Source organism: Salmo trutta, chromosome 10, assembly GCF_901001165.1.
Source record: "Salmo trutta chromosome 10, fSalTru1.1, whole genome shotgun sequence".
Classification (NCBI taxonomy): Eukaryota; Metazoa; Chordata; class Actinopteri; order Salmoniformes; family Salmonidae; genus Salmo; species Salmo trutta.
Window position 1 is genome coordinate 38,956,185 of NC_042966.1, and position 12,183 is coordinate 38,968,367.

Sequence of the window (12,183 nt, forward strand, 5' to 3'; positions counted from 1 at the left end):
CAGCGGCTGCTCTGGCATGTTCAGAGACGACACAAAGGACAACGTTATATTCATGTAGGAGTGGTGGGACTAAAGCTAGAATTTCGCATTTCCTGCATGTCCTCGTGATGTGAATTAGGATAGATCATTTTAATTAAATTACAGTTTTTTTTTCTGTGTTTGATCTTCATGTCTCTGATTGATAATTATCTTTTTGAGACCTGTGTAAAATGCACTTTAAATCAACTTGAACTTGGATCAACTTCTCTGTGTTCCAGGTATGTGAGCGCATCCCTACCATCAGCACACAGCTGAAGATCCTCTCTACAGTCAAGGCCACCATGTTGGGTCGTACCAACATCAGCGAGGAGGAGTCCGAGCAGGTCAGTACACTGGACATCACTGGATAACACTCATCAACCAAAGTTACCTTTTTGCTTTCTAATTACATCGTAATGATGTTGAGTGGTTTCTGTTATTATACACTTGTTTAATAATAGGGGAAAAAACTAAACTTGAAATGCAATTGCTAGAGTAGTAATTAGCAGTAATGTTACTAGTGTAGTGTAGTACAGTTTTACACAAGAACAGCTTAATGATCAATTTGACCATTGTCCTTCCTTCCTCTCCCAGGCCACAGAGATGTTGGTTCACAATGCCCAGAACCTGATGCAGTCTGTGAAGGAGACGGTTAGAGAGGCCGAGGCTGCCTCCATCAAGATCCGGACGGATGCCGGTTTCACCCTGCACTGGATTCGTAAGACCCCCTGGTACCAGTAAGAAGAGACAGTTTGCTAATTTGCGGTCCCCAATGACACTCTATTTCCTATGTAGTGCAATACTTTTGACCAGGATCCATACGTCTCAGGTTAAAGGTGGTGCATTATACTGTATGAGGAATAGGGTGCCATTGGGGACACATAGTTATTCTGTTCCTCTGCCCAAAGCCCAGCCTGGTCAGAAGAAGAAAACAGCCAGACTCTCTGAGCAGTAGATTTGACAAACACATACATACTAATTCCAAGCTACAATGAATGAAAACTACCACTTTTAATAAGCCCTACCCGGTTAGGGTAAAAAGCTTGAGTTAATACTAAATACACTATTTATCAGTCGATGTCAATCCCATACTTGTCTGTAAACAGTGACAGTTTTGTTAAAATATAAAGTAGGGGATGCAACTATAACATGGTTCAGAATGATTCTTATTTGCAATTTTTTTTTCCCTTATTGTATGTATAAAAAAAAAAAAAAAAAAAAAGATATATATATATAAAAAAAGAAGAAATAAAATGTGTTTTAAGATGAGAAATCCCAGGTATATATTTTTTTGGATTAGAGGTTTCTTTTCATATACAGTAAGGTTAAAGGAGTACCAGTCTCAGTTAAACATACAATGGTGAGAAGAGGACCTCGAAGTTAAAATTACAATATTATTACGATTTTTCCTTGGAAAGCCTTTTTTTTTTCCCCCTCTATCTTTTATACTGGTTCTTTATTTCACTATCTGCAATGTGTAGTCGTTCACCTTCGCTAGGACAGAGCACATCTGATCCAACTCAATGGGAGTTCAAGTATATCCTAACGCTCCGTTCTACACACAAATATAGACTATTCAGTGCTATTACACTATGTTATAGAAACTAAAAAACACTGTTCCTTCTTCTACATTTTTATTAAATGGTGTGATGGTTTTTGTAGCAATGTATATTTTTTTTCAAAATATTTTTTATTGTCAGTACTGCCAAAGAGTTTATTCTAGCCTGGTCCCAGATCTGTTTGTGGTGTTTGCATCTACTTCATTGTGCCATGACAATGAGTCAGTGTGATGGCACTAAACAGACTGGCACTCATGCTAAGTTTGTTCCACCATTTCACTTTTTCTGTCTTGGGGTTTATTATATCTGCAATGTTGGAAAACATGATGACTAGCTCTTCAGACACATTGGGTAGAGAATGTCTTATTAACTTAGAACTTTCACAAATATCTGTTAGATACTGGCCTTCAGCTCTTTTAGTTTCTGGCTTGATTTTTTTTTTGCTCATATTGTTGCATTGAGATTACATGTAGGCCTTCGGTCTGCCTTAGGTCTGGTGCTCTATACTTTGTACTTCTCAGTGAAACTATAGCAAGCCAGTCTCCATGGTTTAGCCTGAGTAGAGGCCAGCTATACTTTAATGTTTAAACTGTGTCTTGACCTAATATGGTGAACGATTAATGAATGATACATCAAATGCTTTGAAGATAAGAGTCTGGGGGATAAAGAGTCTGGGTCTGGGGGATAAAGAGTCTGGGTCTGGGGGATAAAGAGTCTGGGTCTGGGGGATAAAGAGTCTGGGTCTGGGGGATAAAGAGTCTGGGTCTGGGGGATAAAGAGTCTGGGTCTGGGGGATAAAGAGTCTGGGTCTGGGGGTTAAAGAGTCTGGGTCTGGGGGATAAAGAGGTAACAGATTTAAGTCTAGTACTGAACAAAAAATCTAGTGTTTTTTTTGTTGGGGGGGGGTTGTCTCTAGGACTAGGTTAAATCCAATGTGTTTAAGTTTAATACGTCACATGAAACTGGTGATGAGATATCAGCATTTTCTTCCTCTCATATCTTCAAGCTACACTAAACCTTACACAGCTGGTACAAACGGTTGAAGTTTTGAAATGTTTTGTTTTGTGTCTGAATAATCCCAGCGCAGTTTGAACTTGTGCGATATTGAGACCCTGCAAAACCATCTGATGTGCCCTGTAATAAAAAGACTCATTGCAATAAATGTTTTTTTTTCATTTACAGGAAATTATGTTTTGCATCTACTTTGTAGTAAACTCTACTCAAGGCATCATCCTTTTGTTCAGAAATTTTTTTTGTGATAAAGATGGGTACAGCCTAAAGGGAAGGATCACGTTTCATTCAGTTTCTAAGATTTAAAAAAAGTTATTTTTATTTATTTAACCTTTATTAAACTAGGAAAGTCAGTTAAGAACTAATTCTTATTTTACAATGACGGCCTACCCCGGCCAAACCCTCCCCTAACCCGGACGACGCTGGGCCAATTGTGCACCGCCCCATGTGACTCCTGATCTCTGCCCGTTGTGATACAGCCCGGGATCGAACCAGGGTCTGTAGTGGCGCCTCTAGCCTTAGACCGCTGCGCCACTCGGGAGCCTTCAAATTATATAAGAATCAAGTCCTGCTTCTTGGCAATGTTCACATTATATTGTAATAAAGAATTTAATAAGACTCTCAACTGCAAATCCTCTAAACACACCTGTGACCGGTTTATAACACAGTACTTGTTATAACCCAGTAGTGAGAGGTTTATAACACATTGTGCTCTCAACAGGTTATTGACCCAGTTCCTCAACCCTTATATAACACACCAGTGACCGGTTTATAACACTGTACTTGTTATAACCCAGTAGTGAAAGGTTTATAACACAGTACTTGTTATAACCCAGTAGTGAGAGGTTTATAACACAGTACTTGTTATAACCCAGTAGTGAAAGGTTTATAACACAGTACTTGTTATAACCCAGGAGTGAGAGGTTTATAACACAGTACTTGTTATAACCCAGGAGTGAGAGGTTTATAACACAGTACTTGTTATAACCCAGGAGTGACTGGTTTATAACACAGTACTTGTTATAACCCGGTAGTGACTGGTTTATAACACAGTACTTGTTATAACCCGGTAGTGACTGGTTTATAACACAGTACTTGTTATAACCCAGGAGTGACTGGTTTATAACACAGTACTTGTTATAACCCAGTAGTGACTGGTTTATAACACAGTACTTGTTATAACCCAGGTAGTGAGAGGTTTATAACACATGGTGCTCTCAACAGGTTATTGACCCAGTTCCTCAACCCTGCACCTTATAGGCTGCTGCCCTGTGTACATAGTCATGGAATACTGATCACATTAATAATGTTTACATACTGTTTTACTCATTTCATATGTATATACTCTATTCTACTATATTTTAATCAATGCCACTCTGACATTGCTCGTCCTAATATTTCTTAATTCCATTATTTTACCTTTTTAGATTTGTGTGAATTGTTTGATACAATTGCAATGTTGGAACTAAGAACACAAGCATTTTACTACACCCGCAAGAACATGTGCTAAATATGTGTATGCGACCAATAACATTTTATTTTATTTGAGAGAAGAACCCAACTGTGCCTCCAGTTTGCCAATCATCTCCATGCTCCGAGGTGAAGTTTCCCTTAGGTACAGATGTAGGATCAGATCCCACTCTCCCAATACTAAACTTAACCATTAGTGAGAATAACTGACCCAAGATCAGTGTCTAGGGACCACGTCACGCTACTCCCATCTGCTCCAGTCTTATAACTTGATAACTTGAACTTCCTACCAATGCAATCATTATAAACTGGGTGGATTGAGCCCTGAATTCTGATTGGCTGAAAGCCATGGTATCGTAGACTGTATACCACGTGTATGACAAAACATTTTGTTTTACTTCTTTAATTACGTTGGTAAGCAGTTTATAATAGTAATAAGGCACCTCGGGGGTTTGTGGTATATTGCCAATATAAGAAAAGCCCTTAGCCGTGGTATATTGGCCATATACAACACCCCCTCGTGACTTAATGCTTAATTATAACCTCTGACAGGGAAACACGCCATTCACACAAACTCAGGCCTGTCAGAGCAAGAACAGAACGATACACAAGATAATAAAGATAAATCAGACAGCCAACTTCTAACAAACAACACTATGCATGTATTCTTAGTTTGGAGATCAATTGTATTCTGCCATGTAAATTAATTAAATGATCTTGAAATTCTAATCTACACCATCATGAAGTGCTGATGTTCCAGTTGAGCCAAGTAGAAGCAGGTTAGGAGCCATATGCATATTAAATTGAATACCAGTGGGACAAATGTACTGTGGTTTATTGTGACAGGGTAGGAACCATCGTTTTTGGTCAGTGTTTCCCTTGGGATTTTAAGTGAGGAAAATGCTAATTATTGGGGCACATGCGTTCTTAATTAGATTTTTTTTTGTCCAATAAAACGGTAGTTTGTCTCCTCCTGTCCAGTCTGGAGTCCGTGTGGCTGCAGAGAAGATGAGTTCGGGTTGAGGAACCCGACGTGGAGAAAGGCTGAGTGACAGATTAAAGCACTCGGGTAAGTGTGTCACTAGCTAAAGTTATATCTCGAAAGTCAGTCCTCGGATGTGTATATAAAACGCTGCTAAATTATGGCTTGGTAGTGATGCTTCGTCAAGCTCAGAGATGGGTGGGCAGCGAGCAAAAATGGTAATGTCCATGTGGAGCTCTAACACGTGTCATTAAGTATTGATTAGCGAAATACATTGTTCAGACACGCACTCTTATGGAATATATATGCGATTACACACATTATCAATTATTGTATCAGAGAGCACCATAATGTTTATATGGTGGCCATGATGGTCCAAACTTGGTATCCCTGACCACAAAAATTGGATACATTGCACATCGCAGAATTTGCAACAAAGGAAGGCATTGCCCAGCCCACTGCAGTTCGAGCCAGCCCACTGCATTGCCCAGCCCACATTGCCCAGCCCACTGCAGTTCGAGCCAGCCCACTGCATTGCCCAGCCCACATTGCCCAGCCCACTGCAGTTCGAGCCAGCCCACTGCATTGCCCAGCCCACTGCATTGCCCAGCCCACATTGCCCAGCCCACTGCAGTTCGAGCCAGCCCACTGCATTGCCCAGCCCACTGCATTGCCCAGCCCACATTGCCCAGCCCACTGCAGTTCGAGCCAGCCCACTGCATTGCCCAGCCCACATTGCCCAGCCCACTGCAGTTCGAGCCAGCCCACTGCATTGCCCAGCCCACATTGCCCAGCCCACTGCAGTTCGAGCCAGCCCACTGCATTGCCCAGCCCACATTGCCCAGCCCACTGCAGTTCGAGCCAGCCCACTGCATTGCCCAGCCCACATTGCCCAGCCCACTGCAGTTCGAGCCAGCCCACTGCATTGCCCAGCCCACTGCATTGCCCAGCCCACATTGCCCAGCCCACTGCAGTTCGAGCCAGCCCACTGCATTGCCCAGCCCACTGCATTGCCCAGCCCACATTGCCCAGCCCACTGCAGTTCGAGCCAGCCCACTGCATTGCCCAGCCCACATTGCCCAGCCCACTGCAGTTCGAGCCAGCCCACTGCATTGCCCAGCCCACATTGCCCAGCCCACTGCAGTTCGAGCCAGCCCACTGCATTGCCCAGCCCACATTGCCCAGCCCACTGCAGTTCGAGCCAGCCCACTGCATTGCCCAGCCCACATTGCCCAGCCCACTGCAGTTCGAGCCAGCCCACTGCATTGCCCAGCCCACATTGCCCAGCCCACTGCAGTTCGAGCCAGCCCACTGCATTGCCCAGCCCACTGCATTGCCCAGCCCACATTGCCCAGCCCACTGCAGTTCGAGCCAGCCCACTGCATTGCCCAGCCCACATTGCCCAGCCCACTGCAGTTCGAGCCAGCCCACTGCATTGCCCAGCCCACATTGCCCAGCCCACTGCAGTTCGAGCCAATCACTTTTGGAAATAGTAGTAAAGGAGGTCCCAGTGAAAATATATGCACAAAAACAACAAAACACGCTGCTACCACAGTTTATATACTGCTGTTTGAAATGGAGTAGGAGCTTCACGAGTTTGGCTAAAACCGGAATCAACCCAAACTGACACCATGACTACTGCAAGATAAGATCTTTCTATTACTGTTACGAAAATACCCATTATTGTATATTCTGTGGCACATTTGGCATGTCATTCCAGCGAGAATGGTTAGAACCAAAAGGAAAGTGACTGAAACATCAGTGATAGGCTATACTCTATGGACTTGTTTTTAGGGAATGACTTGGGAAGAGACACTGAAGGACTTGAGGGTCAGTTGTTGTCTTATCATAAGAGGAGACCGTGACCATAACCAGTCAAAGCTATCAAACTTTTTTTTCTTTTTTTAATTTATTGAATATTCTAAACATACAATATACTTGCAGTGAAGCCGCTCAACAACTACATCATACCAGTCATCCAACAGATTCCCATTCAGAGAGACACACAGAAGCATCCAGGGTTAATAACTACATCCTACCAGTCATCCTACAGATTCCCATTCAGAGAGACACACAGAGGCATCCAGGGTTAATAACTACATCCTACCAGTCATCCTACAGATTCCCATTCAGAGAGACACACAGAAGCATCCAGGGTTAATAACTACATCCTACCAGTCATCCAACAGATTCCCATTCAGAGAGACACACAGAAGCATCCAGGGTCAATGCCCTGCTGAAAGGCATGTTGACCGATCGACCACCAGGCCAGAAAACGTGAACCCGAACCCTCCAAGATCCCCCCCACAGTTCCCCAATAGCTGTCCCTCAACCATTCGAGACTCCTCCCACAGTCCCCCCCAGGAAGGAAAAATACAATTAATTCCATTCCCCACCCCCAACAACCCCCCAATGCACCAACAACCAAGAGAAGGAACTAGAGAAAAAAGGATGACAGAAGAAAACAACAATGCAATAAAAAAAACATTTTAAAACAAAAGACATCAAGGACAACTAAAATCATAACAGCAATGCCAACTGTATATGTTTGTGTGCATGTCTGGCACTATCACATGTATGTGTGTGTTCTTGTATGTGTTTATTTGAATGAGAGTGTGTGTATATGCATGTGTACAAACACCTGCACGGCATCAGCCTCAGGCAAACCGGCATTAGTTGTAAAAACACTGCCCCTCAGTGTCATTCAAATGTACTTTTTATTATTTATTTTTTAAACTAAAAAAATAAAAAATATTTTTGACCATGATTCTCTCTGTCACTCAGCAACTCCACTCCCACTTGTCTCCAATTCCACATACCTTCCCTCAGCCCATCCCATCTATCTCTGCTATGAAACTTTGTCAAAGATGACACAATCTTTCAAAGTGTGTGATTGTACACGTATTTTTAAAACATTCACTCACTGCCTATAGACTGGTACCATATGCTGTTCAAATGTATTACGAACGTTTCACTGACCTGCATTTCAGCTTTGTTCTTTGTGTGCATGTATGGATAACATTATGGTGACATATAACGACCTTCTGCTGTTATAGGTGACAATTGAACTCCACAAGTGCTACTCTAGGATCATGTTCTCCCTGTCTAGGTAATCTTAATAATTTCTGATCATAAAAGGCACAAATGATCCTACATCAGCACTCCTACCCTCTTCTCCTCTTCTCTGGAGATCAGACTGTTGACAGTTCACAGAAGATATGGTTTAGTTTGATAGAATGATTTGAGCGCGAGATGCATTATTTGGGCCTCTGCTTAGTGTTTACTGTGGATGGATGCCTTGTGTGTCTCATGTTTTGCTCACAGAGAAAAGTCTCAGATGACAGACTTGACTTGCCATAAACCCTTTCACTCTGTGAGGAGCATAGGTCAACCACAAATGATCTCTGCTGGTAACCGAGCCACCACAGAAACATGGGGACTATTACACTGTCACACTTGGCAGGCCCTTGATTTACTTTGTCTGACTGGTAACAAATAAAACAAATAAAATGCATTATAAACTGGTTGGTTCGAGCCCTGAATGCTGATTGGCTGACAGCCGTGGTATATCAGACCACAGGTATGACAAAACATTTATTTTTACTGCTCTAATTATGTCAGGGGTTTGTGGTATATGGCCAATATACCACGGCTAAGGGCTGTATCCAGGCACTCTGCTTTGCCGTGGTATGTTTTATTTACTCTTTTTCACACCAGGCATGGGGATGAGGACCACTGGAGTGGGAAGGAAAGTATGTCTGAGCCATGATTTTCTCTCCACAGTGAAATGCTCTGTTCGGGATGGGCAACCCCTTGCTCGACATCTCAGCTGGACAACGACTTCCTCCACAAGTCAGTTTGAACATAACCGTTTAGGCTCTGTCCCACATGGCTCCCTGTGTAGTGCATCACTTTAGACCAGTGCCCATTTGGGGCGTGTCGTGGAATTATTCTAATCAAACTAAAGACTTTTACATTTCCTCCAAACAAGTCAACTTTATTATTCAATTACTGCAATAATGGAACTTGTCAACAAGCCCCCCCTCTGTAGGTGATTCGTTGAGAGCCCAACCAGCAGGACTAAGCCACAGCAATTTATAGTAAAGTCCATCCTCCTGGAGGTTCATGACAAATCACAGATGTATGGAATGGGTCACAAGGTTAGGATTCATATGAAAGGTACTAATAATTCACAGCAGACAGTATCTGTTGTAAAGAGTGTTCTCATTGTGTAGAGACCAGTGTCTGGCCCCCCCCAACTCCATACTGGAGCCATCTCCCCCTGGTACCCTAGTACAGAAACATTAACTCATCCTATGGAAGGCTGTCTTGTTAGGTTTATCACCCAAAGACATGGTACATCTCCTGTCAGTGTTTAATCTCCCAGAGGCCCATCCTCAGTAGAACACACACAGATTAAAGTGTTCTAAGAACCACCTATTCTGTTGCATAAAACAACCATTTGATGCAATAACAGTATTATAACATAATCTTGTAATTTCTCCACCGTGGGTGCCGTTTGGGGTGCTGTTTTGGATGCCGTTTGGGGTGTTATTTGGCATGCTGCCATTTGGGGTGTTGTTTGAGGTGCTGTTTGGGACTAAGGCTTAGACTAAGCTGGTCATCACGTTTTATTTAGTTGCGTGTTTACAAATCAGTTGTATTGTTTTAATATTGCTTCTGTCTCAGTAGGTATGGACTGAAGCCCAGCACCCAGATACTGGCCGAGGACAAGCACAAAGCCATGTGAGTAACAGACTGCTACAAACTGCAATTTTATTCAAGCCACATACTTCAATATCCACTTCACCATCATATTTAGTCACCAAGTTGGCAACGAGAGACAAACAGATAGGGTGCAAATATTCCTCCACAATTTGCTAAAAATACAAATTTTGACAGTAGAAAATAAACCAAAATGTGTGTTAAATATAAACTGAATAGATTTTTTTATTTTTTTTTACTGTCCTAAAGCTTCAACTTGAAAAAAATAACTGAAGTACAGAACGTAACATAAATCCGCTGACAAGAGGGAGCTCTACGTTGAGAATATATGGGCAGTGGCCAGGTCTTTTCTCAGTTAGAAGGGGAGTTTTGCAAAACATTCATTTTCAATACATAATGATCATAATATACGTTTCAGGGTACTGATCAGAATTGAAATACATATTTATTTTCAACCCGTGAAGAAAAAAGTTTTTCCCCCATAGTGAACAGAGGGGTGGCACTTTCCAGCACCTCTCCGGAACCATACTTTAACAACTGAATTCCGGTCGGACCTCCTTTACCAGAACACAGCTGGCTTTCATGCTGCAGGCATGGGGGCTGGTAATTGCAGACACACAGAGGTAAACAGAAAACATTACCTAGAACTTTGACTGTTTGTACATACAGGATATTAGTTAAATTATAACAGATGATACCAGTGACTGTTCCAACGTAAACTATGATGCGGCGACTCAACATAGAGAGACGATAATAACAAATGTCAAGACTGTAATTGTGTAGTTATGGCTGGGTATCCCCATGTGTATAATGCAAAGACAAGGTTAACATGCATAAATTATATGAATTTTTGTTAGGCAGTGGTTTTTACTGTGCAGTCCGTGGTGAGGCCGTCGCAGTCAACATCCTGATCAGTCAACATCCCGTTCAGTCAACATCCTGATCAGTCAACATCCCGTTCAGTCAACATCCTGTCAACAGCCTGTTCAGTGTCAACATCCCGTTCAGTCAACATCCTGTCAACATCCTGTCAACATCCCGTTCAGTCAACATCCCATTCAGTCAACATCCTGATCAGTCAACATCCTGTCAACATCCTGTTCAGTGTCAACATCCTGTTCAGTGTCAACATCCCGTTCAGTCAACATCCTGTCAACATCCTGTTCAGTGTCAACATCCTGTTCAGTGTCAACATCCCGTTCAGTCAACATCCCGTTCAGTCAACATCCCATTCAGTCAACATCCTGTCAACAGCCTGTTCAGTGTCAACATCCCGTTCAGTCAACATCCCGTTAAGTCAACATCCCGTTCAGTCAACATCCTGTCAACAGCCTGTTCAGTGTCAACATCCCGTTCAGTCAACATCCTGTCAACATCCTGTTCAGTCAACATCCTGTCAACATCCTGTCAACATCCCGTTCAGTCAACATCCCGTTCAGTCAACATCCTGTCAACATCCTGTTCAGTCAACATCCTGTCAACATCCTGTTCAGTCAACATCCTGTCAACATCCCGTTCAGTCAACTTGCCTTCATTCATACCTCTTTATTCATAGCGCTCCAAAAGCAGCTTGGCAGAGTAAGCAGTACTCCAAACAGCTGACTGTGGGCACCCTATTCTCTCAACGGTGCACTACTGTTGACCTGGGACCTGGTCAACAGTAGTGCACTATAAAGGAAGTAGGGTTTTCATTTGGGTCTCATCCTGGAGGTCTATAAATCAGCCTTTTGTAACGGGTTAGCTGCACGTTGGATCTACAGGTCAATAATTCAGTTTCTAATGACTCTGAAAAAATTATCGCAATCGTGTTTTTTTAAATTTTTTATCGGAGCTAAGAAACTGCTAAAAGCTGAGGCTATATGGACACGCCTAGTGCCCAAATGGATGTCTTATGTCGTGCAGGTCAGAGTCATGGATTCGTTTCAGTCAGTCGTCCTGATGAGCCCTTCTCAGCTAGTTCATGCTGGCAACAGCAGCATGGTGCTAGTTAAAACTTGTAAAATAAAGTTATGTTTATTTCGATGAGCAAGGACGTTATTGGTCACCATCTGGATTTGTTCACCATCCCACTGGATTTTATTTTGACTAGGATAGCAGCCTACACGAGAAATAACTTGTAATATTGGTAGTAACAATTCTGGATGTCACTGTGATCAGTGGTTTTAAAAATACTTTGAAGTACTACTTAAGTAATTTTTAGGGGGTATCTGTACTTCACTATTTCATATTTTTTGCAACTTTTACTCCATAACATTACTTTTTTATTTTTTATTTTTTTAAATTTTTTACATTTTACTCCCATTTTCCCTGATACCCAAAAGTACTCGTTACATTTTGAATGCTCAGGCAGGACTTAACTGGTTAACCCTAGTTATCATCCCTACTGCCTCTGCTCTGACGGACTCACTAAACACAAAT

At 42.4% G+C, this 12,183-nt stretch overlaps 1 protein-coding gene across 1 annotated transcript in view; it reads left to right on the forward strand.

The window, feature by feature from the left end:
• Positions 1–1,672, forward strand: part of LOC115200894 (vinculin-like) — a 42,955-nt gene extending 41,283 nt beyond the window's left edge. The window contains exons 20-21 of the mRNA XM_029764009.1: positions 258–362; positions 613–1,672. Coding sequence (XP_029619869.1) covers positions 258–362; positions 613–759 — 252 coding nt within the window. The 3' untranslated portion in view covers positions 760–1,672. The remainder of the gene's footprint in view (positions 1–257; positions 363–612) is intronic.
• Positions 1,673–12,183: the final 10,511 nt, after the last annotated feature.